The sequence below is a fragment of the Podarcis filfolensis genome (genome assembly GCF_964270895.1).
Source record: "Podarcis filfolensis genome assembly, chromosome: 8".
Taxonomy (NCBI): domain Eukaryota; kingdom Metazoa; phylum Chordata; class Lepidosauria; order Squamata; family Lacertidae; genus Podarcis; species Podarcis filfolensis.
In genome coordinates this window covers 70,964,932-70,990,984 of record NC_139611.1, presented here as the reverse complement: position 1 = coordinate 70,990,984, position 26,053 = coordinate 70,964,932, and the positions used below count along the sequence as shown (strand labels likewise).

The following is a 26,053-nucleotide window of genomic DNA, read 5'->3' as shown; positions in this document are numbered from 1 at the left end:
TGCAAGAGTATGTGATTGTTTTTGGAGGCTTTCAACTGGTTTTTAGAAGGTTGTTTTTAGAAGTTTAAATTGTATTGTATTGTATTGTATTGTTGATGTGTTTTTCCGCCCTGGGCTCCTTAAAGAGAAGCGCAGGATATAAATTTCAGTAGTAAGATGATGGTGATGATGATGAAGATGAACACGACCCCAAGCGACACAAGCCCTGTTTTGTCCCATCCGTCTCCTTGCAAGCAGAGAGACCACATGCCCAAGCTGCCAGTTTGCCTTTATTTGTTAATTGGTTTTGTTTTAAGCCATTTAGTACAAGAGTCCAGGAAGAAAGGGAGGTCGATTCATATCCGAAAAGAAGGATGCAGCACATCAGGGTAGTGAGTAAATGCTGGCCTTTAGAAACACAGGCACAGACACACGTGGCAGTGACAGCTTCACAGCATCAGAAAATGTGGGACTGCCCCTTCCCCTCCCCAGAACCCTTTGATGCCAGACCCTGGGAGACATCACACAGAGGAAACAATAGGAAGCAATCCCTTGGTGTTTTGTTTGTTTGCATGCAGGCAGCAAAACGAGGTGGTAGAATGCCAAGGGGAGTGAGATAACTGCACCACTTCAAGCCACAAGTGGGGAATACCATTGTTAAATGCTTACCCATGAAATGCAGGAAGAAAACCGGCGCATCAGGGAGGCAATTTCTTGCACAGCCTGTTTTCCGTTGTGCTACTTTCTACTTAGAATTTTTTCCATTAGAGTGCCCAGATGTAATGCAAGAGAGTTGTGCGTGTGGCAAGCGACACATGCTGAAATCAGCTACACAACTCTTAAAGGCGCAGGAGCCCTCTTCCTCTTTTGCACTTGGCCACACTGATTTTTCACATAGGGGACTGTTACAAAAATGGGACACCCCAGACACATCCCACCTGCAATCTGTGGTGGTACAGTCCGCTCTACTGTCTCAGAAATGGGTTGTGAGCCATCCGGATAGCCTATTTGATAAATAAATGCCACTTCGCTCTGCTGCAGGTCGGGCCCAGGCCAAAGCAGGTCTCACCCATTTTCCTGCCAAATGTACAATTGAATAGTCGGTCTCCCAGGTCAGGAATCATTTTCAGGGTTGCACAGAACATTATATTTGAAAGGCACAGTGGTTGCCCCGAAACTGCACCTACATCTACAATCTAATTGCCCAGAAGTTCAGAACAGCAATATGCACCTTGATACCCATGGAAGGTATATATTTTTTATGATGAGCCTGCTGTGAATGCGCAAAATTTTGTCACATTTACATAGGCACATCGGCAGACCCAGGCAAAAGCTGTGCATGGCTAGAACACATCTAAATAGAGCTATCAGCAGTTGTCTGTGTCTGAAATGTGTATTCGGGCATTCTCAAAAGTCATCTTGGGTTATTAGCATTTACTTGTGAATATGAGCATCCCCCAAATTTTAGACATTCGAGCTGCAATCCTAAGGCTCTGCGTTGTGGGGGACAGGACTAAAGGCAGTTCTTCTGCCTGATCCAACATCCAACAGAAATGAGATTGGAGAGGTTCTGCTGTGCTCCTTCGTCCTTTTCTGCTTTTTGGTTTGTTTGTTTTAAACTAATTCCATCCCATTACTCCAGGGAGATTAAATAAAAAAGCAATAAAACACACCAGCTCCTGAACTGGCAAGAGATTGAAAGATCTGTCCATTTTGGTTCTCTCCATTTCTCCTTTTCTCCAATCTTAAATTCGGTTCTCCGCATTTGTTCAGCAACTTTCAAGTTAAAAAGTAATCCGTGTGAAAATTCACCAGCATGTTAGGGCTGATTTCTTCTAAGAATAATCATTGTATGCGGTTTCCACTTGTCCCACCACTTTCCTCCAGGAAAACCCACTCTTTAGGGTCGAATCAGAGCAAACATGAATTGGGATTTCCGTGGATTGATGTTTGCTCAGATCAACGCTTAAAGAGCGGGTTTTCCCCAGGAGAAATGGCAGGGCAAGTGGAAAACCTCTTGGGCTTGGGCTTTCTAGGCACGGGAAAAGTGCATGTGTGGACAAGCCCTAATACACACAATTCTGCAAACAATTTCTCCTAATTCAGTGCATTTTTGTATGTCTCTTTCACAAATGTATTCATTTTTATGTTTCAGTTTTCTTATTGTTTTGGAAGGAGCATATCTGATAGATTTGGCTCTAAACGCAAACTGAATCAAATTTCTCCCCCATCCCTACGGAGCTGGTTTATTCTCTTCTCTGTGGGGTATTCTGGTGACTTCCTTTGGTTCACACCCTCCCCAGTTCAGAACTCTCTCTCAATCTCCCCATCCTTGGAAATGGAAACCAGATGATTCCCATGGCCTCTGAGATGCCCTTCCCAAGGGGCCACAGGACTGCTCTGCCCATGTAGCAAATAAATATGCAGTGAAAACTCCCAAAGACTTTCCAACCCAACACAGACCAGGGCCACTGGTTTCAGTTCCAGCACCATGCTTTACGTGGGTTTTTAGACACCAGTTTTTTCGGAATGTGCTCACACGTGTTTGCAATGCAACACAAGAAGCAGCCTGCAACAAACTGCTTCTATGTAAAGCTAGGAAACAGAAGAGGGTAAAGGACCTGGGGCAGTCTGGAAGTCATTGCCACAGCAGTAGTATCGAAAGAAAGAAAGAAAGAAAGAAAGAAAGAAAGAAAGGGCAAGATTAGTGCAGTTTCTGCAGTTAAAACAAAAGGTTCAACTGTCCATCAGTCCTGGATCCGAAACTCTTAAATCAGGGCACACGTTTCACACTGAAAACCATATTGGAGGTGGAGAATTATTTCCAAGTCATTTGCATATCATTTTATACATACACGAGTATCATCTGCTTTAAGATAGCCGGTGCCTAGTAATGTAGAGGGAAGACCTGGATCTCACCACAAGAGAATGCCAGCCAGCTGGGGTGGCCAAGATCCAGATATGGCTGATCCCAAACCTCACAAGGGAATCCAGAACCTTCGAAAAGTGGCTTTGAAAAGACGAGGTTAAGGCTGCAATCCTATGTGCACGTCCCATCGAGCCAAGTACAACTTGACTTCCAAGTAAACATGCAGTAGGATCAGGCAGTTAAAAGCAGGGCATGACTTTGAGGTCACATGGAGTTCAGTGGGGGAGTGTTAACGGCATGCTCAGCTTTACTCTGATTGAAATCAATAGGACCCAAATGCGTGTGCAATTTGTCTGCATCGCGCTCAGGCAGTGTTCTCATTCCCCCCCCCCCAGTAATGTGGGGGCAGGAATCGCCATCAGTAATTGTTTTTCTTCCTTAAAATTAAAAAAAGGAATCTGACATCATGAGGATTCCAAAGAAGCCTACAGGCCGTACAAAAGTGCTTTTGTGGAGTGGGAATTGCATGGGGCATGTCACCTGTGCCCTTGCGTCAAGGTGTGATTGGTCAAAAGGGGAATAAGGCATAGATTCCCCTCCCTCCTTCCTCCCACCCCACATACCTAAAATACTGTCCCGTGAAATATATACAAACATCACAGACGCATACACACACACACACACCAATTCCAGACAACACAACACACACATACCATATAGACATGGATACCCAACTCTATGTCCTCCCAGGCACACACAAACCCAGTTCCCAAACACACACGCACACACACACACAAATTTACATAAGCATCCCATGCCAAGCACACATGCATCTTACCTTCCACTAAAAGAAACAAACCCACACACGCGAACCGATATACAAAGACCCTCCAATCCTAAGTAAACTCACAAATGCGTGGCTGACCTTCCCCTTGCCTGCCTGCCGTCCCTGAAGCTTCTGGAGACGCCAAAGTCTGCCTGGCTTGAAAGCCACAAACACATGGTCTGGGAACAGGAAGCAGGAGGTTGCCCAGTCACATTACTCTAACGAAAGCATCCCTTGTACCCCCTGGCACATATGCAAGAAACCAAGAGTCTTGTGCCTTGCTGTCTCGCCAGGAACTAGGAAAGCAGGAAAAAGGGGAGTGGGTGGGTGCTGTTAATGTTTTAATGGGGTTAAAACAATGGTTAAAAAGTTAGAACTCATCCTGGATGGACATACTCGACGATTTTTTTTTTAAGAGGAGTGATGAGTGTGCCGTCCGTCCCCAGCTTTCAAAGAGCCTGCGATATCACCCAGCGATGTCACGCAATAGCATAGCTAAGTGAACAGCGCCCCACTGTGCCAGCTCAGGGAACTGCACCTCCAGGAGCACCGCCAGCCTCATCATTCGGCTCCCCAAGACATCATCTTAGGGGCAGTGTTACCGAAGCAAACCAGGTGACATCATCCAGGGGTGGGGTTCAGCCACATCACTGTGCCCATCGCATTGGAGATGAAGGACCTCCTCTGGAGGTGCTAAGAATCCACTGCTGGCAGTGGAGATTGGGGGGGGGGGGATGAGAGACATAGCATGGAGCGTAACATAAACAGCCATTACGGCGAAAAAGAGGCTTAAAACGATGCACTCAAAGGCTCTGCCATGATGTCATGCCGGTCGAAGTGTGGGGGACATCATGCAGGGTTCCGCAGCTGCCTTTGGAGATCTGTGTGCTCTCAAAACAAAACCACAGGCCAGTCCTCGAAACAGGCAGGCGCAGCAGCCAGCGAGGGGCCTGGACACAACGTTCCTGGGACCGATAGCGACGCATCCTTCCTTCCAACACCCACATCCCCTCCCCCCGCACCCTCCCCACAGCAAACAGTACCACAATATAATTCCATAAACACCGGTGGGGGAGAGGAGGGGACAAGGACCCGGAGCCCAGCCCCGAGAATCCAAGGCTGGCGGCCTTCTCAGCAGTAGCTGTGCGTCTGGCCCTCTGTGTACACGGTCCAGCTGGGCCCCAGGTAGCACCCAGACGGAGACCCCTCCCTCCTCTCCACGTTGCCGTACTGCGGCGGAGACTCATCCAGCTTCCGTAGAGACGAGGCAGGTGCCGAGGCCTGGCTCCCCGGGCGGGCAGGGGGTCCGTCGTAGGTGATGATGGGCTCCGGGCCGTAGGGGGAGCGGCCCCAGCAGGCCGGAGGCGGGCGGTAGAGCTGCAACAACGTACGGCTGCAGGGCAAAGCATCCATGAGGTGGCGGTACTGCCCCGTGGCCGGATACCCCCAGCCGAGCCTCTGCTTCTGAGGCAACGGAGGTCTGCTGTGGTGTGAGAGAGGCTGAGGGGCTCCGGGGTCGGAGTGGCTCCGGGGGTGTGCCGCTTCAGGTGGCGGGGAGGGCGGAGGGGTAGTGGACGGGGGCTCAGGGAAGGGTATGTTGACGTAGATGGGCTCTTGGCGGGCCGTCACGGGAGGCGTGGGCTGGGCGTGCGCCCGGGGGTTCTTTAAGATGGGCTGGAGGGAGGAGGGCGCTGGGGGGAGGAGGGGCTGGCGCCATGGCCGCTCGAAAACCCCATAAGATGCATTGAAGGTGGCCAAATACTCCGGGGGAGGGCAGGAAGGCCAGGGCCGTGCCAGGCCTGGGTACGCAGGAGGCTCCCCCACAATCTCATAGTAGAGATTTTCGTGCTCCAGCTGGGGAGGAGGGGGGGTCCCGTTGACCCCCACCCGGGAGGAGGCCGGGAAACGGCCGTGGTGCCGGAGCTGGTGGTCCGGGAGGTAGGCCTGGAAAGCAGGGGGCCTGCTCTTGAGGGGCAAGTGGCCGGCGGCTAAGGGGAAGTGCGGAGGAGGCGGGGGCTTTGGTGGGGCAAGAGGCTGGCTGGGCATGGGGTAGGCGTCTAGAGACTGGCGGGGGGCAGGGCAGGGCACAGACAGGGGAGGCGGCTGGTGGCGGAAGCTGTAGGCACCTGGTGAGGCAGAAGACGGGGAGGACAGGTGGTAGGGATCCGAGAACGACTGCGAAGGGTGGTCTCTCTGGGCGAGGTCAGCAAGGACCCTCCGGTAGGGGGAAAAGGAATCCGAGCTGCTTGGGGGGGACGCCTGGCTGAGAGGCACCTGGAGAGAGAGAAAAGCAAGGGAGGTGGTGTCACAATTAAGGACTGGGGTGGAAATATCAAGTCTATTAAATAACAGGTAAAGGTAAAGGGATCCCTGACCATTAGGTCCAGTCGTGGCCAACTCGGGTTGCGGCGCTCATCTCGCTTTATTGGCCGAGGGAGCCGGCGTACAGCTTCCGGGTCATGTGGCCAGCATGACTAAGCCGCTTCTGGTGAACCAGAGCAGCGCACGGAAACACCGTTTACCTTCCCGCCGGAGCGGTACCTATTTATCTACTTGCACTTTGACGTGCTTTTGAACTGCTAGGTTGGCAGGAGCAGGGACCGAGCAACGGGAGCTTACCCCGTCACGGGCATTTGAACTGCCGACCTTCTGATCAGCAAGTCCTAGGCTCTGTGGTTTAACCCACAGCGCCACCCGTGTCCCTATTAAATAATACACCCCTCTTAAATGTCTGAGAAGTGTTCCACCTTTCAGGAGCCCTCGTAAGTTCTCACCCGAGCCCAGTGCTTCCGGAACCCACAAGGCCCTCACCTGGCTTTCCCCCTGGCGGCTGCGGAACTGGCTGCTGATGCTCCTGCCCCTGGCCTGGCCTTGCAGGGCCGGAGGACCGGGGGCCTTGGGACTGGGGCGCACCATGGAGTAGAGCGCCCGCGCTCCACTCGTCATCTCTCCCGCCTTGCACTCCAGCGACAGGGAGCGTCGGAAATGCGTCCGGGGTTCTCGCTGCCCACGCCCAGTCTGCTTCTGGCGCTTCTGCTGCAGCACCGCCTGGTGGGCGCTCTCGGCCAGCGCCAGCGCCATCAGCCGAGCTGGGTTTTTGGGGGGAGGCGGAGGCGGGATGTGCCGCAGCACAGACAGCACGCCGGGGGAGCTGGGAGCTGCTTCGGCCTTCGGGCCTGAATAGGAAAAAAGGGAAAGGGAGAGAGATTACAGCCGGCCCTCCCATTGGGGTGGTGAAGGAGCTTTCCAGGACTAGGAGCACAACAGAAAGACTGGTTGTTGCTCCCCTTCCAGGATGGAGCACAGGGAGGTTCCTGATGAATGCAGGATGTGGTACCTGTGGCTCTCCAGATGTTGCTGGATCACAACTCCCATCATCCCTGTCCGTCAGCTGTGCTACCTGGACTGGTGGGAGTTGTAGTCCTAAAAGTCTGGAGAGCACCAGGTGGGCAAAGGCTGCCCCGCTACTACTTCAAAGTAATAACAGCAACGGTCCTTACTGTTGACATAATTTGAACAATGGGTTAAATTACACAATGCTTGGGCTCATGCCTTGGGAAGTACATCCCCCACGCCTGGAGGTTCTGAGATAAGGGTACCAGGTGCACTGGGTTACCATAGCAACACCAGCAACGCTGGGTGTATGATTTGCTGAGTCATTCACCTTCCCATTGGTTCAGGAAATATGCCTATGTGTAGAGATTTGTATAGTTGTCTCTAGGGCATTGCTTTCATTATGTCCTCTGTGTGTGTGTTTTGTCTTGATGATGTAGTGTTTGCATGTCAGGGTCTAACTCTGAATCTGTGGAAAGTCAGCGGAAGAGGCTGTGGGTTTCATGCAGAATAAGAATAAGAATATTAATTGTACTGGGTTGCACCAGCCACTCTTCCAACAAAAACAAAAGCATAATAAAACATCAAACATTAAAAGTTTCCTCATACAGGGCTGCCTTCAGATGTCTTCTAAAAATTGTGTAGTTATTTATCTCCTTGACATCTGAAGGAAGGGCACTCCACAGGGCAGGCGCCACTACCAAAAAGGCCTTCTGCCTGGTTCCCTGTAACTTCCTGCAGTGAGGGAACCACCAGGAGGCCCTCAGAGCTAGAGCTCAGTGTCCGGACTGAAGGATGGGGGTGGAGACACTCCTTCAGGTATATAGCACAAGACCAGAATAACATAGCAGTTTATCTATAGTTTAGCTTTCTCTGGTGTCTGGAGACAATACACACTTTGTTACTTTGAATGGTGTGGAAGAAGATGTTCTGCTGGGAGCAAGAAATATCGGAAGACTCTCCAGGGGTTCCATGTACTCTGTTGATACATCACCCTGGCTGAGGAGAATTACAGACTCCCACAAGGCACCAACACTTACTGAGTGGCGACGTGCGGCCTTTGGCTTGCGTGATCTTGCAGCGGACTTCACGCTCGCAGCTGTCGCTCAGCTGCCCGCCAGCAGCACACAGCAGCATTGAGATCATGTGCGGCGGAGAGACATGCCCGCTGGGGCCCCTGGCCTCGCCCCCGGCGAACATCTCCAGCATCTCTTCAGGGAGGGAGACGGGGAGTGGCTCCGACGTATCCTTGCCAATCGTGGGGGGCGAGCAGGGAGAGAGTGCCCGCCCGGGGCTCGGAGGCCCGGAGTCGTCCGAGAGTGAGGGCCGCCGAGCTGGGGGGCTGCACTGGAAGGTCAGCGGGTCGAAGTCCAGGCCGCGGAGGCCGGGGGGGCTGAGCTCCAGCTCCGAGTCCAGCTCCGAGTCGCCTTCCAGCCAGGAGGAGCGGCGCCGGGCGGCCACATCTGCCGCCCCAGCCACCAGACCCTCGCCACGGCCAGACACGGAGGAGCCCAGAGAGGAGCATGAGCGGCACGGTTTGAGGGTAGGGAAGGCATCGCTGCTGGAGTGTGGACGTCGCAGGCAAGGCAGCTTGGGGAGGCCTAGGACACAGACCGAGAAAGGAGAAAACCCACACAGGTAAAGGGCATGCAACTCCTTGGTTCACTGTCACCCACCGGATGCACATCCGAGAGGAAAGGGGCAAGGCTCAGCACCACACAGGGCAATACTAATACTAATACTAATACTAATACTAATACTAATACTAATACTAATACTAATTTGTTATTTGTACCCCACCCATCTGGCTGGGATTCCCCAGCCACTCTGGGCAGCTTCCAACAAAGATTAAAAATACATTAAAATGTCACACATTAAAAACTTCACTGAACAGGGCTGCCTTCAGATGTCTTCTAAATGTTAGGTTTATCTCTTTGACACCTGATGGGAGGGCGTTCCACAGGGCGGGTGCCACTACTGAGAAGGCCCTCTGCCTGGTTCCCTGTAGCTTTGCTTCTCACAATGAGGGAACCGCCAGAAGGCCCTTGGTGCTGGACCTCAGCGTCCTGGCAGAATGATGGGGGTGGAGACGCTCCTTCAGGTATACTGGGCCAAGGCCATTTAGGGCTTTAAAGGTCAGCACCAACATTTTGAATTGTGCTCGGAAACGTACTGGGAGCCAAAGTAGGTCTTTCAAGACCCGTGTTATGTGGTCTATACTCCTGCCTCTGGGGGACTGGCTGCTTGCATACAGGTGTGCCGTTAGAGATTCCCCCCTGAAAGGCAATGGGTGCAAGTCTGAAACTCTCCACTAGGGTGGGAGATATATCGTCCCAAACTGGGTCAATATTGTGTTATCGCTTTCATAATTTCTGACCTGGCAATGTATCGTGAATCACGATATGCGTGTGTATGTGTGCAATGCAAAAAATCACAACGTGGGGAAAACCTTGAAGCCAGCCAGTGCCTCTACATAGCTCCATCCTTATTTCAGACCTTGTGATATATCGGTATATCGCAACGTTGACCTGGTGGAAACCAGATATCGCCCAGCCCTACTTTCCACATCCCGCAGTAGCTTCAGCATACAAGGCTGCCCCTTTGCAAGGGCCACAGCTCAATGGCAGAGCATATGCTTTGCATTCAGAAAGTCCCCGTTTCAATACCTGGCATGGCTAGGTAGCAGGTGCCACCTGAGTAGGCCAGGGGTGGGGAACCTGTTCTCTTCCAGGTGTGGCTGGACATAATCCCTGACTATTGGCTATGCTAGCTGGGGCTGATGGGATTTGGAGTGCAACAACAGGTCCTCCAGCCTTGAAATAGACAATATTCAACTTGATGGCCAAGAAGTCTGGCAAATGGCTGGCACAAGGCAGTTTCCTTATGTTGCTACAATCTTTTTGGCCAGTGATTGTAGTGGCAGGACCCTCACGGGCAAAGCACCACCAGCTGCTGGCTCCCTACCCATCAGGTTTAAAGTCATGAACTAAAACCACAGAAACCTACCATGTAGACCTGTGCTCAGATTGCTTGCTTGTCCAGCAGAGGGAATGGATGCAGCTCCCAGCCGCATGTCTAAAGGTAGGTTTGTGCAACCTGTTTTTGTAGCAGGGATGGGGAACTCTAGATGTTAATGAACTACAACTCCCATCATCTTTGACCAGTGAGAGCTGGGGCTGCTGGGAGTTGGGTTCCAACAACATCTGGAGGGCCTCCACTTCCCCACACCTGTTTCAAAGGCAAAAGTTACCTGGCAGGTTGGCAATCTATGCAGCTATTATTCTGCCTTATTTACTGAATTTATATCCTGCGCGCCCTCCCTAAGGAGCCCTGGTGGCAGTCCCTGGTGCCCCCACCTCCCCATATGTCCCAGCCTATGAGGTTTCCTCTTACCTGCAATACTGGCCTGCGATGTCAGGGACTCCTCACTCTTGGCTGATCGCAAGGTGACAGTCTCAGGCTGGCCCCCTGAAGCAAGACAGGACAAGGAAGTCGGTTATTAACCGAAAAGGGCTTTATCTCAAGGTCTCACTCTCTCTTCCAATCCTCACCCATGAAACAAACTTTATCCACTCTGGGATAAATATAAAGCCATAGAGGAATGCTAGTTGGAGGGCTTCGTTTCAGGTTTCCAGGCAGTATATATTCTACACCGGGCAAGCACACCACACCACACCTGTGGAATTTATTATCTGGTGCAGAACTGTGCATCTGTGTATCTCAGCTTCTTTTTAAAAACAAAGCAAGTTTCTAGCCCTTAAGAGTGATGACCGGGGGCTTATCCACACTTCCCTGTTGTTTTGTAATATATTTTCGCCACTTGCCTAGCAGGGTGGTGCAACAGCCTCCCAGCAGTGGAACCACTGCAACTTACCAGGAAGAGTGAAGCAGTGGCAAGGTCTGGGCTGTGTGAACACACCAGTGGAGCAAACCCAGTGCTGCTACAACTCTGGCCTCACCGCCACCTTGCCCCTCCCAGACTGGAGGAGCCTCTCCTGATTTGCACACTGTCCCAAAAATCCATGGATGAAGAAAGCAACCCACGATCGGGTGTTGACCAAGTCTCTTACCTGGCAGAGACTCTCCAAGCCCAAAAAGGTCTCCGAGGCGGTGTGATTTCTTGCGAAACGTGACCGGCGTTTTGCCAATAGCGAAGAAGGCCTTCCAGCTAGGACCTGACGTCTTCCGCAGCCTCCCATTACTTTCTGCCTTTTGCCTGCAGGTGGGAGAGACAGGTCAGCCCGAGGCCACCAGCTCCGGCAGCTAAGCAGTCCGAGCCTGTGGCAGACTGCAGAGAGCCGTCCCAGTTGCCTGCTGTCACTGCAGTTACAAAATAAAAAACAACCTACAACCCACTTCCCTCTGAAACATCAGCTCTCAAAGGGTCACTGCAAGCAGCAATCTGACAATGGTCTTCACAGTAGCGTAAGAACTGCTTCCCCAGATCAGAGTGAGGTCTATTTACTCCACCATCAACTGGAAAGCAGGGCATCGAAGTGATGCGAACGCACTTGTTGTTCACTCCCAGCACTGATGTTTAGAGGTACATGGAAGCCCAATTACCTGGTGTCAGGTGAGCTCAACACAGAAGAAAGCTTCCCTTGCCGCTGCAGATCGTTGGATCCCTGCTTAGCCTCTGGCTTGGTAGCCTTGCATAAGGCCTGGGTCCGTGCCTGTGCTTCTTCCAGAGACAGCAATCGGGTGGAGGGGCAGCTGACCACCTGGGATTTGGGTCGGGGAAGGAAGCAGCGCCCTGTTGGAGGAGACAGGTTGCATGAGTGCAAAGAGGGATATGGCCTCATGGCCCACTGTCTGGATAGGCAGCCAGGCCCACACTTGCCCAACATTAGGAGTGCATTAAGTCATAGGGAAAAGAAAGTGCACCCCCTCTGCATTATGTGGTTTTGCATATCAGGACCTCATAGAAATCATTTGTTCCTTAACATTAGGTAATTGCAACCTCAGATGAACAACAACACATGACATATGACTCCGTGCCATGATTTATTTTACAGAAATAAAGCCAAGATGGAGAAATCATGTGTGAAAAACTAAGTACACCCTTACTGCTTCCATACAAATTAAGAGGCTAAGTAGCAGGCAGGGGCTGCTAAACAAATGTCCTTGCTTAATTGATCATCAGCTAGTGTGTCCACCTCTACAAAAGCTTGGCAGTTTTGGCAGTTTGCTGGTCTGGAGCATTCAGGTGTGTTTTAACACAATGCCAAGCAAGAAAGTTGACACAATGCTCTTAGGTGTGCATCAGTTTGCTACTTTTCCCAGTCTACCACCTAAGACAAGAGGTCCATCTTGTACAATGACAGGGCCGGCTGCATTTTGCAACTATTTTAAAAACATTTGGTACTTTAAAAAGAGATATATACATACATACACACACACAAACATACAAATAAAAAGTGTAAATTCTGCCTGAAAGGAAACCTTTCTTGAATCATTAGAGGAGTGAAACTGGCAGCTAAATCAGCATTCGACTTGCTGGCACCTACCCCTGCCATGCAAATTGCAAAACCAGATTCATTTGGTAGGTGACAAACCTCCTGGCAGGGCTCTTTAAATATTTGTTTGTTTGCTTAAAAATTTATAGGCTGCCTTTCTGTCTGAAGGCCCCCAAGGAGCTAACAAACTAGAGTCAACAATTAAAAAGGCAGCAATAAAAAAAACCCAGAACAGTTATGTTTGCCTTCAGCCTCTGTTCTGAGCATGAATGATTCCCCCGCCACTGCCGCCCATCCCAGAGTGGGGGAGCATTTTATTGTTGGAAAAATCTAGGAGACAGAGATATAATTTTAGGTGCCAGTTCCTAGGGAGCTGGCCCTCTTTAGTAACCCTGTGCCAGCTGCCAGCCCTCCTATCTATCTATCTATCTATCTATCTATCTATCTATCTATCTATAACAAAAAATTCAGATCCTCAATTTTTGCACCCTTGAATATAATGAAATGCTCAAATTGGACCTCCCACAATGTTATGCCAGACCTCATGGTGAACAAGAACAAAATGCTTTCAAGAATCCCAGTAACATCCCATATCATCAACTCTAAGCTTAGGGGTGAAAGAAGAAGCAGTTTTCAACCCAGAACTTCCCAGAATGCCCTCTGTATCCATTCATTTCTACTTAATTTGACTTCTGCCAACAATCAGATTAATTATACCCCGCAAACTAGGGAGGCCCCATAAGAAAGAACATAGGACCTTGCTCTATCATGAGTCACATCACTGGTCCATCTAGCTCAGTTTTGTCTACCCTGACTAGCAGCCACTCTTCAAAGTTCTAGGCAGGAGTCTCTCCCAGCCCTAGGGGTTGAATTCACAGGGTTGTTTAACCATCAATCCCTCTTCCTGGGAAGCTCTGGAAATTGTGGTTCTGCAAGGGGTCTCCTAACCCCTAATGAACTACAGCTCCCAGGATTCTTTGGGGGAAGCCATGACTGTTTAAAGTGGTATGAAAGTGCTTTAAATGTCTGGTGCGGACGGGGCCTCTTCATCAAGGAAAACCAGTGACAGCTCCTTGCCTGGAAATAGATTACAGTGGCGAGGAGAACAGGGCTCCATCAACCGTACAAATCTAAGCAACCTAAACTGTCATGGTTTCCTTCAAGAATTCTGAAGCAAGTAAGCAATTCTGTGACAACGAGGCAGAGGGATTTCTTAACAGATTTCATAGCAGCCTCAGAAAAAGTCCCCTTTGGAGCGAGCTACCTGCGCTGTCCTTTCCGACGGAGGTGAAAGTGTCGCTGAAGAGCACCTGAACGTTGTTGAGGAGGAATTCAACCACGAGGGACTGGACTCGGACTTCCTGGAAGGCATCGGCACCACACTGTGCGACAACCTCCAGAGCCATCGACCTGCCGTAAAAAGCAGCGAGGGGGAGGGATTACTAGAGAGACACGTTTTCCTGTAAGATGGGCCTGGGGAGGGGACAAGCACGTGCTCACAGCCCCAGAATATCATCGTTGAAAGCCCAGAGGGCACAGTCCCTCAGTAACATGGCTGAGAAGGGCCAGACCCACAAAGCAGCATGATAGAAGCACATGTGAAATGGGCCCCATGAGGAGGAGGAGGCTGGTGTTGGAGGGAAACCCCAGGGAACCATGGTTAAGTGATGGGGAGGTGTCAAGATCAGGAGCTAGAGGGGAAGGTAGAATAAATCCTAGTAAAAGCTCAGGTGGAGTATTGGATGAAGCTCTCAAGCAAGGATGGTTAATCATTTCCAGGCCGAGGCCTGCATTGGTCAACTCTCTGAAGGCCAGAGGGGGTGCAGGGACGGATTAACAGTGCACACTCACTGAGTGCTGAGCCGAGGAGGGTGCTATCTCAAAGCCCGGTAAGCAAGGCGCTGGGCTTTGGGAAGGAGGCATGAGGCTCTGACAAGGTCCTAGAGTCCTCCCATCTCCTTCCCAAAGCCTACTTAGCTCTTTCCCAGCTTTCGGAAAGATGTGGAAAGCTCTAGGACCCTGCCAGACCCCTCACATCTCCTTCCCAAGGCCAGGGGCCTCCTTACCTGCCTTTGGGAAGACAGCGTGAGGACTGGGGCTGGGGGGGGGCGCCAAATGTTGGCCTTGCACAGGGTGTTGTCGTACCCAAGTACAGTGGGTTTGGCTGAATTGTGGAAGTGGGTAGCCTTGAGGCACCACCAAAAAAAAGTCCTTTTGGCATGATGGCATCACAGCAGGGACCCACAGGTGCAGTGAAACGGATGACAACATTTAATTTTTTTTGCAAGGGAGGAGAGTCATGGGGGGACTGATACAGTCTGCCTGCTAGCCATCTTTTTGCTAGAGGCCCTAAACAGGAATGCCTGGGTAGGGCCCCACAACAATCCCTTGAAGGTAGGGGTGGGGAACCTGACAATCACATTCCCTGGGGGGAAAGGGTTGGGGAGCCCATTCAGGTGGTGGGCAAGGCCAAAACGTACCTCCTTCTTACACACACACACACACTTAGCCCTGAGTCATCGCTCCGTAGGTAGAACATGAGACTCTTCCTCTCAGAGATGTGGGTTCGATCCCCACATTGGGCAAAAGATTCCTGCACTGCAGGGAGGGAGACTAGAGGGCTCTCCAGGTCCCTTCCAGCTCTATAATTCTAAGATTCTCTCTCTCACACACACACACCACCAATCTCACACAGTCTGAGGCCTGAGCCAGAGCACCAGAATACGCTGGGGACAAAATGGGGGAAGTCAAGAGGTGCTTAAGAGCTGTAGATTCTTATCCCTCAGGGCTGAGTGCAGGAAGGGTCAACTTCATGCCCCAGAGAGTTATGGGTAAGGGCTGGTGTTAGTACAGGGGAAATGCTGCGGGTAGCATGGAGAGAGGATTCAAAGAGCGCTGCAGGCAAGAGCTGGAGAAGGTGCAAGGCGGAGGAGCATCGTGGCAACACAGGGGAGGCACGGGGCAGGTTGGGGTGGGGGGTGCCAGTGCAGGGCCATTGATCTGGGCGTCTCACCGCAGCAGGTTGGGTGCCCAAACGATGGCTAGGTTGCGGATATGCATGCTGGTGTTTTGACTGTGCATAGCCATGCGGGCCAGGTGCCGCAGCAGGAATTCCAGGGTCCTGTTGGGACAGAGCAGAAGCTGCTACAGCTAGACAGTCCACTTCGACGGACCGCCGGCCCCCTCGCAAACCCCGCCCTCAACACCATTCCGCCGGCCCCCTTGCAAGGGCTCTTGCATTCACCCTCCCTCCCCTCGCTGGGAGAGCCATCTCGGGCACCGTGTTCGTGCCTCAAGCATTGCCTACCTATAGTGCGGTGGGGGCAGCTGCTGAATGACGTCGTGCACTCGCACCAAGCGATCCTCGTTCCCAGAAACAGACACGGCCTCCTGCGACGACAGGGCAGGGGGAAAGCAGAGGGAAGGAGTCAGCGTGGTCGCCAGGCCTCTTGTGGAATGGTAGGGCTGTGCACAGCTCCCCCTAAGCTGGTGATTTGGACCAGCCCTGATCCCATCCAGGGCTGACCTATATCGGTTTGGGGTCCAACCGGATCCAGTGCACAGCCCTGTGGAGAAGGACTGGGAGAGTTTGCTTCCAGGCCCGATTCAAGGTGTGCACATTAGTTTTTGAAACCCTAAATGACAAAAGCCCCAAATCTCTGAAAGACCACCTCTATCCCTACTGAGCCTCTCAAGGGTTAAGATCAGCAGAGGGGACCCTCTGGGTGGTTCAACCACCTTGGGAAATGTGGGGAATGGTGGTCTAGGAGAGAGCATTCTCTGCGGCAAGCCCTAAATTGTGGAACTCCCTCCCCAAAGAGGCGCATCTGGCAGCTTCATTGCACAGCCTCTGCCCTATTCTGAACATCATTATTTATTAAATTTGCATGCCGTCCTCCATCCAAAGATCACAGAGGAATTCACAACCTTAAAAATGCACCTCTTTACTCTGGCCTTTGACAATTAAGGTCTTTTGTTTTGAGGAAGCCACCTCTTTTCCTAAATTCCTAATTTTCTCTTCCACTTGGAATGCTTTTACTTGTCTTACAACTAACACTGTTATGGCATCAGGTGATTGACAGGTGGGCGGCCCTGATAAGGACCCTGGCCCAGCAAGTTGAAAAGCTTTCCCAACCCAGATCAAAATGTTTCCTCTAGCATTTGACCAAAATCGACCCTCCTGCCACTTAAGCCACAGCTTAAAAAAGGGGAACGTTGTCAGCTATGACTTAAGCATGTGCGGTTAAGACCTGCCCTCTGGGGCAACATAAAAGAAATCTTTGCCCTCTTCAATGTGACATCCCTTGAGTATTTGAAGAGTAAACAGAACAATCTTTTTTGGAGAGGGAGGGGAAAGTGTGGGGGCTGTTGAAAGGCCATGAACAGGAGCAAAACAGAGCAAGGTGATATGGAAAAAGAAATGAATTACAAAGCAGATTTTGGAGCGCGGGGAACAAAACCTTCCATTCTCATTTCATTGTAATTATGAACATGGATACTGTTTATGTAGTTAACCTATTTTAATGGTAATAATTTTGCAATGTTTTTATTGCACTTATTCTCTGTGTGTGTGTATTTTTATATATGTTTACCTGCTGTAAATCACTTCGAGATCTATAGAAACAACCTTTAAAAAGAAGGACCTAGCAGTTGTCCATGATTCAAGTGCTTCTGCACTCTTTGGCCAGAACACTGGATGGTGGGAACAAGTTTACTTCGTAGCGGGCAACTAAGCAGATTACTGCATGCATGTTTTTCCTTATATTTTCCCCAAGTAACAGGGGAAAGCCTTGCTTGTCGTTATTAAAATGAAAGCTGAGAATTCAGGAAAGGGGGCTGAAACATCCCTGGGGTGGGCTTAGCGACACCACCAATCCCTTCTGCTCCAGCTTTCAATTGACTGAGAAGGTGAAGTCATGCCTCTGAAGACCCCAGCTCATATTTATCACTAGCCATGCCTGGATGTTGCCCCTCAGAGTATCACAAATACAAGCCAAAAGGAATTTAAAAGGAAGGGGGGGAGAGGAAGGGGGAGGCAGGCTTAACCAAGCCTGAAATAGCCCAGCACGAAGAGCAGGTGACTCAAAAGAATAAGGAAGTCAGGAGAAATTGCTGCTCGTATTATTGTGTAGGCAGCAACGTTGGCAGGCGATGTAATTGTACTCCACTGCTCCACCCCCTCTTCTTCCTCTTTTGTTCTACGACTCCAATTTTTATTGTTTAGCCCTGGGAACACACACACAGAGTCGGCACGGCCAACTCTCACTTGACAGTTTGAGCACACAACAGCTGGCGTTTCTGAGACACTGGGACGCCCACAGAAACTCACCTGGCACACAGGGCAGGTGATGGATCTGGCAGGGGAAAGGGGAGGGGTCATTGGCACAAGTTGTGCTCACTTTACTGTTTCTAGTACAGTGGAACCTCAGTTTTCGAGCGTCTCAGAAGTTGAAGGTTTTGGCTTTTGAACCCTGAAAACCTGGAAGTAAATGCTTCTGTTTTTGAACACTTTTCGGAAGCTGAATGTGCCACGCAGCTTCCCTATTGAGTTTTCCAGACGTAAATGCTTCTGGAAAAGCAGGCTTCAGTTTTCAAACATTTCAGAAGTCGAACCGTCTTCTGGAACAGATTGCATTCGAAAACTGAGGTTCCGCTGTACAGTGGTACCTCTGGTTAAGTACTTAATTCATTCCAGAGGTCTGTTCTTAACCTGAAACTGTTCTTCACCTGAAGCACCACTTTAGCTAATGGGGCTTCCCGCTGCCGCCGCGACGCCACCCCACGATTTCTGTTCTTATCCTGAAGCAAAGTTCTTAACCCAAGGTACTATTTCTGGGTTAGCGGAGTCTATAACCTGAAGTGTCTGTAACCTGAAGCGTCTGTAACCCGAGGTACCACTGTATGTTCATGCATTGCCATGAGGACTACATCGCTCAAAGCAACTTATAAACAGAATGATGTACACAGGCAGCTCGGAGTCCTGCTCTGGACTCCCCTCCCAACTGTGGTGTGGCGGATGCATATGAGAGGCAAGGTCATTTCAGATGTGATCCAAAGCCTGCCTGCACCCACCTTGGATTTCATTCTGCTACCTTGTAACGAGAATGGGTGGTAGCTATCTCAAATATATTCAGAACAGTGGCTGTGCAGCCGTCTGTTGTGGACACTCTAGTTCTGAATTTCTAGCTCTCTGGATTTCCAGCATTGAGCAGGGGTTAGATTAGACGGTCTACATAAACCACTCCAACTCTATGATTTCTTAAAGGGGTAGCTGAGGAATGGTAGAGGCGGCAGCAGTGACCGAAAGCTGAGTGGGTGGGAGACTTCTCCCGGCGGTCTGCAAGACTCACAGCAAACTTGTTGTAGAGTTGGTAGGTGAGCAGCGGGTTTGGCAACTCCCGGAAGTACAGCTTGCAAAGAGAGCTGACAGAGTGGATGTCTTGTAAGTAGACGTCCCTGGAGAGCTCGGGCACTCGCTCACTGTCAAACTCGTGCCTGAGGAGATAGGAAGCCGCGGGAAGAGAGAAATTACACAAAGCAGTACAAATTGCACAGTGACCCACAGCCAGGCAACCTTTCGCTTGGCCTACTTAGGGCCAAACATGATGTGACGAGGCAGCTTTCTGCATGTCTGCCCAAAGGGGTGACTCTATTCTATACATGAAAAGAAGTGGGTAGGGGAGAGGACTGAAACCTTTGTTCCTTGCCTCACCACAAGGCTCTCTGTTGCTTTAAACTTTTCTCCCAGTTCCAAAACCCAGATCGTGGCACTGATTTATTTAATTTCTATTTCAACTGAAATCTTCCAGCCGCTTAGAGATCCCAACAGAAAGGAATCAATGCAAGACAATGAAAACCCTGCATTCAAAACACCTAACAATGCTATTACTGCTGCTACTAATCAATAAGAATTCCATATATTAAGTAGTGGGATTAAATAAATATCTCTGTACAGCATGCGTGAGTAAAACAACTAGGAACCTCAAAAATAAATCATATGGAAAACGTCGAATTCTCAGAATGGTAATTACACAAATATACATATACATATACATATGCATATACATATACATACATATATATATATATATGAGAAATATTACAAGCAGCACATAAAGCGTCATAAATTGATGGGTCTCTGTGTCAAGGCTGAGCAAGGCTAGAACTAGGAACCCTTAACTAAATGCCAACGATGAGACCCAGGGCCTCTGGGTCTCTTTATGGTTGGAATGTATCCTGGAGCTGTGGTAACAATTGCTTTCCTGGATGGAGAAAGGTGTGTGTGCATAGGAAGCAGACTTGCATGGCTGGAATGCAGCCTAATCTGCAAAGGTTTGCTCCGCCCACTTTCACATCCTACCCTGCCCATCAGTGAACCATAGTCCATGGAAAGTTGCCTATGAGGCGCTACAGACACCAGGCTGAAAAATATTTCCCTGTCCCTCTTGTATGCAGCTGTCCCATGTGGTGAACCACTTCCTGTTTGGGGCGGAACTTTGCCCGAACTACCAGTCTCGGCTCCTGTGCCACAAGGCACAGGGTTCACTTCCTTCCTCCTCCTCCTCCTCCGCCATATGCTCCTTTTCATGTACAGGATAGACCCTCCTTCATTTGGGAGTAAGATAGATGTGGCCATCATATCCCGTCTAATTTGGTTGTTAAACCCCACCTTTGCCTATAGGACTTTCTGTGCGAGGACCCAGCCCACAACCCCTGCTCCTCCTGACCAGGGCTCACCGCAACCGTTGGATGTTGGAGGAGACTCCAGAGAGACGGTAGATGCCATCCACAATGCCATGCTTCTCGATGAAATCAGAGCAGGACCGTAGTACCTGGGGGACTGGCATAACAAAGAGCATATCTAATAACAATATAATATAACAATCATCTTTAAAACAATCACATAAGGTAGGGCCAGTGCGTTGGCTAGTTGTCCCCGTGGGTCAACATGTTAAATTGGTTTATTTTATTTTTTCTCATAGAGGTTGAACTCTGGCCACAAGCACTCATAAAGGACCAGGGAAATGAAAGTGGTAAGCCACAAAGCTGCAAAAAATCTTTTAATGTTGGCAGCATGATTGATCTGAGTGCATCTCTAGTGAAGAATGAGTTAGCAGCCAAACCTAACAGATGCATATTTTTGCTAGTTAGCATGAGAAGGGGCGAAGTCCACAGAGCTGTATGGCTGGGCAAATACTCAGACCATAGAAATACAATAGCTAGAGAGGACTCTGTGTGATGTCATTTCCCCTCCTCTTAGCTCTGTTCAGCCCACACATGTGGGCACCTGGAAGGGTAAAGCGATTTATATATCCACTCCTACCTGTTAAAACCCATCCCACAGAATGCTCTTCAGTCGGTGGACATACTAGGGACAGAAATCAAACCAGGAGTCCTGACACAGTTTGAGGAGAACCCTCAGCCATACAGGCCACTTCCACCCTTTCCAACGCTGCAGAGGAGAGCCAAGTGTGGTGTGGCAGTTAGAGTGTTGGACTAAGGCCTGGCAGACCACAGTTCAACCACCACCTAGCCATGAAGCTCACTGGGTGATCTTGGACCATTCACTCTCTCTTAGCCTAACCAACCTGACAGGGTTGTTGTTGCTGAGATAAAATGGACTGTGTGTTGTTTTCCTAGTAGCATATGAGGCCGCACTATCGGTAACAGGAAGGATCTGTGGGCAAAATTACCATCGTTGCCCGAGTTCTTGAGGTGTTCGCCCAAATCGCAGCCAAACACCCTCTCTCGGAGGATCCCACGCTGCTTCAGGCGCTGCTTGCTGGGCCTGGACTTCATAAAGGTGCGAAGGAACCCGATGAGCTTGCCATGCTTCTTGGACACTGGAACAGAATGAAAGAGAGAGTTGTGGCCCATCTCCAAGCCACTGCAGGACAGCCACTGCATGTGGCCTGCATCATAAAGCCCAAGAAGACAGCAAAGATGCTACTTCCATGCAGGGATGGTAAACGTGTGACAATCCCAAAGAAAATCGCCCTCCCCAAGCTGCTGCTTGCTGCAGGAAGCTGGTATTGCAGCCAATAGTACACCGCCAGAGAGCCCACTGAGTACTGCTGGACTATGGGCTCCCATCAGCCCCTAGCCAGCATGGCCAATAGTCAGGGATGCTGGGAGTTGCAGCAAAACACCATCTAGAGAACCGCAGGACACCCCACATTTGCCACAATACTTTTTCTTCCAGGAGAGAGGGCAATCTTGGCGAGGACTTTCATCAAGAACACGGGGGGGGGGGGGGAGCTGAAGCACACAGCCACTTATGCCATGATCTCAGTCCAGACTGGGGTCTCCTAAAGTTGCTATTTAAAACACATTCATGTGTGCAGATTCAAGAATGAATTTAATGTAATGTATGCTTAAGTCTAAGGGACGCGAGTGGCGCTGTGGGTTAAACCACAGAGCCTAGAACTTGCAGATCAGAAGGTCGGCGGTTTGAATCCCCGCGACAGGGTGAGCTCCGGCGGGAAGGTAAATGGCGTTTTTGTGCGCTGCTCTGGTTCGCCGGAAGTGGCTTAGTCATGCTGGCCACATGACCCGGAAGCTGTATGCCGGCTCCCTTGGCCAATAAAGCGAGATGAGCACCGCAACCCCAGAGTCAGCCATGACTGGACCTAATGGTCAGGGGTCCCGTATACTTTATGCTTAAATCTGGGTTGGTCCAAGATGTTCAGCTGCCTGAGGCGAAGGACAAGATGGTGCCTTCTTCTGATTCCACATCCAGAATCTGACAGACTGGACACTGGACATTGGCAGAAGGACACCAAGTGCAAGAAGGCTAGTTTAAGGGGTGCTGAGCAGGCCACATTGGGCCATGTCTCACCTGAGGTTGGAGAGAGGAGGCCTGGGGGCCCGGGGATGCCACAGCTCATCCCTTCTGCATCTGCACAGAAAGACACACAGAGTATGAAAGGCCAGGAAAGATCAAGAATTCAGTAGCTCAAAGCTACTGGCATAAGTTGCTGTCCCACACTTCACCTCATTCAAACAGAATTATTTTCTAGGGCTGGTGACAATCTTACATAAACGCCATCTCTTTTCAAACCACCACAATCCCTGAAGCAAATACATCAAATCAGAACAGCACAAGGGCATGAGGGGAAGATGCAGTAATTTTTTTGGACACACAAAATGGCTGCCATAAACCTCCCCTCTCCCCCACTTCCAGTCCTTGTCATTTAGTCATCTGGGGCATTTCCCATCCCTTTAGCACTCTTAACTTGTGAGTCAATGTCTTCGCCAGGGCTACTCGCCATTGTCTGCTGTGTCATTTCTCAGCTGCGGCCTACTTTTGAGAGCTGCCCTGATAGATTTCTAGGCTGCCCACCAAAAAAACTCAGTATAAAATAAAATGAATTGCCTCTTATTTTTGAAAGCTTCACACAGTAACCCAACTCATATCCTAATGGGGAAAGCTAACACAGGAGATGAAGGCGAGGGGAGTCTAATTGCTGAGAAATGATGGTTGATAGAGATCATGGTTGAGGAAGTCAATGGTTGTAGTGGCTGTGTGAAATAGATGGAAGGTGAAATTGGGTGAGTGTTTATGAATAATATGTTTTATGCTGGTCGAAGGTTTACATTATACTGCCTCATAGTATTCTCTGACTTATTGTTATTGTTTATGTGTATGTTTTATTTTTATGTAAATCATTTGACATGGTTTCTTATTATTCTTACTATTTATGTAATTTTCTCTACTATAAACTGCTTTGAGATCTTTGGATAGTAAACCATCTATGAATGGAAATAAGAAATAATAGGAAACAGAAAGACACAAACAGTAACACCAGACTAGGAATGGGGGATAAATTTGTTTGGTCTGCATTAAATTCACGCTCCCCAAACTAATACACGAACTGAAACCTCCGTCGAAATCCACACTTCTCCAAATTTTGTGATGCTGTTCTCCAACCAAACAATGTCCAGAAGTGCATACATTTGTGAAAACAGCATACAAATGACATTCTGCTAAAGGTTCTCATTTTTCTCTAGGCCACACATAAAACCTTGCTTGCAGCACACCAGTTTTTTTATTGATAGGAAATACATTGGAAAACAAATAGATCACAATTAGGATTGTTCTCTTTTACCACTTGATGTTCTTGCTCTCATTTTGAGAGCATATTCTAAAAATAAAAAAATGATACTATACTATACTAAACTGAAATGTTTCAATGTTTCTTTGATTGACCTCGAATCTCCCTGCCACATTTGCCACCCTCTCCTGCCACACCCTTTGAGAGCCACTGTGTTAAGCAGAAATTGCTTGCAATAATGTATATACAAGGTAAAATTGTGTACCAAATTGTTCATATTAAAAGATAACGGGCCAAAAATAGTGAATCAACATATGGGACGATCAGTTGGCTGAGGATGATGGGAGTTGTAGTCCAAAACATCTTCAGGGCACCAAACTAATAAAGGCTGCTATAGACACACACTGCCCAGCTCTTGTCAGCCAAGTGTTCCAAACAACTTACGACTGCAACCTAGATACATTATGCAAATTAAAAAAATTTGCATTTGTTTTGCATAATTTATGCCCATTTTTGCACTTGCATAGTTTGATTGATTTGGGTAGTCAGTGTGATGGATGTTGGTCATAGATTGTGGAGACCCAGGTTCAAATCCCCAGGCCATGCAGCTGCCTAGGTGGCCCTGGGCCAGTTGCTTTTGCTTAGCCTAATATGTCACAGCATTTCCGTGACAGGAAAAATTATACAACCCCCTTAGTTCTGGTACAATAAAAAGGAGAGCTAGACTGGAGAATCAGAGCGCGCGCACAGCTTCTGGAACATTTGTGCAGAGCCGGTCCTAACATTAGGCACAGTGAGGCAGTCGCCTCGGGCGGCTAATTTTAGGTGTCATGAAAGAGCTAGGCATCTGAAAGAGCACAGCGTTACCCTCCTGCACACAGAAAGACACAAGTGTTCCAGGATTGTTTCCAGTAATACCAATAAATATACAAAGTGATTGAAAATGTATTTGCTGGAAATGGGGGTCATTATGTTTCTGCAGCAAGCCGAATTGTAGATCTAGGAGAATCAGCATATGTGGTAGAACAGAGCAAGTCAAGGAGGATGTGCTCACCTGTTTTGAGTCCTGGGCTGGGGCGCTCTGAGAACAGCTCCACACACTCGCTGGGGAAGAACCCCACCTGGGAAAGAGGCAGGCAAGGAAGAGTTCAACGTACTGACAAAGCAAAATATGCCTCCTTAAGAAAAACAACCAGGCCTTCCTCTGGCTTAAGAACTTGTTAAACCCTACCTCAGTTATTTATGCCCACCACAAGTGAATGTGGCAAACAGGCCATTAACAAAAATTCTGATGCAATCAATTCATCTATACTGGTTATGGATTAACCAGTACAGGCATAAAACTGTCAAGACAGGTGACAATGGCTAAATTCATGCACTTGCCACACTAGGTGCCTGGAATTGTGATGGAGGGAGTGGGGCCGAGTAAAGCAAGCTACTGAGAGTCACGTTTCTCTCAAGCCAAGTTGCAAGAGGCCTCTCTTTGCCGACTTAACAGGGTGCTAAAATGATACTGACTGAAAAGGCATTGGTATCTGTTTTGAAAGGAATATCTGGTTTAAAAAATAAGCAGAATTGTGCAGATATTTTAAGAAAATTCGTGGAAAGGCATTTTGGAGCAAACTAAAATATAAGTTTTAAAAAAATAATATGGGCGTGCTGATAAAATGGAGCTGAGCAGAAAATTAACAGTGAACCAGTGCCAGAAAAAGCTCGTCAGCTGATACACTGCAGCCTACATATACCCAAATGACGTCTCTTCAGAAAGACAGGAGAGTGGCACTATGATTCACCAGATATTGCTGGACTACAGCTCCCATCATCCCCGATCGCTGGCCATGCTGGCTAGGGCTGATGGGAGCTGGAGTCCAGTTCTCTGAAAGCCTGCCACTATTTCAGCTCACTTGTTTAAATCAAGGTGGGGGATATCTCCACCCCAGTCGGGGCTGCACACCAGCAATGAGTGCAAGCCAAGAAAAAAATGGGTGAGGCCTAAGCCACCACACACAGGCACACACTCATACCCCTGTCTAGTCACACACACACACACACACACACACACACACACACACTTTCATTCACTCCCACCCACCCATCCAAATTTCTCTTTAATACAATGTGGCCGTCTAAGTCTAAGATATAGTGCTGATCCTATGCTTCAACATATCTCTCCTAATGCAATGTGTCTTCCTTCCTGAATCCCAACCTGGAATCCATGCTTTCCCCGCCACCAGCTCCTGTCCTCCTTGGGGGGCATATCAATCACGGAAATGATGTCTCCAACCTGTGCCAAACAAATTAACAAAACAACAACAATCCTATGTTAGTGCATGGACCATGGTGGGCAATCTCCAGTGTTAGCCGTGCTGAAAAGTAGATCCAGTGAATCTACTAGATTTAAGTACCTCAGAGTAGACTCAATGATTTTGGTAGGTCTACTCTGACTACGAGGAATGCCCAGAGCCTTTATGGGACTTGTTCCAGTCTGCCAGAGTCTGGGTTAAAAGGTATGTACTTCATATGAAGGTGATTAATA

The 26,053-nt window shown here is 49.3% G+C and overlaps 1 protein-coding gene across 3 annotated transcripts in view; it reads right to left on the bottom strand.

Moving 5' to 3' along the window:
• Window positions 1–251: 251 nt before the first annotated feature.
• Window positions 252–26,053, bottom strand: part of ARHGAP33 (Rho GTPase activating protein 33) — a 51,319-nt gene continuing 25,517 nt past the window's right edge. The window contains exons 8-23 of one of the 3 annotated variants that reach the window (XM_083626775.1): window positions 25,724–25,801; window positions 24,572–24,638; window positions 22,302–22,361; window positions 21,157–21,306; window positions 20,201–20,303; window positions 18,814–18,958; window positions 15,771–15,853; window positions 15,477–15,584; window positions 13,728–13,873; window positions 11,571–11,760; window positions 11,078–11,223; window positions 10,401–10,475; window positions 8,048–8,608; window positions 6,486–6,850; window positions 5,801–5,948; window positions 252–5,067 (exon numbers count right to left, since the gene is read on the bottom strand). In XM_083626775.1, coding sequence (XP_083482901.1) covers window positions 4,478–5,067; window positions 5,801–5,948; window positions 6,486–6,850; window positions 8,048–8,608; window positions 10,401–10,475; window positions 11,078–11,223; window positions 11,571–11,760; window positions 13,728–13,873; window positions 15,477–15,584; window positions 15,771–15,853; window positions 18,814–18,958; window positions 20,201–20,303; window positions 21,157–21,306; window positions 22,302–22,361; window positions 24,572–24,638; window positions 25,724–25,801 — 3,015 coding nt within the window. In that variant the 3' untranslated portion in view covers window positions 252–4,477. Of the gene's footprint in view, window positions 5,949–6,485; window positions 6,851–8,047; window positions 8,609–10,400; window positions 10,476–11,077; window positions 11,224–11,570; window positions 11,761–13,727; window positions 13,874–15,476; window positions 15,585–15,770; window positions 15,854–18,813; window positions 18,959–20,200; window positions 20,304–21,156; window positions 21,307–22,301; window positions 22,362–24,571; window positions 24,639–25,723; window positions 25,802–26,053 lie in introns of all 3 variants that reach the window. The other 2 variants (XM_083626773.1, XM_083626774.1) reach the window with 2 other exon arrangements.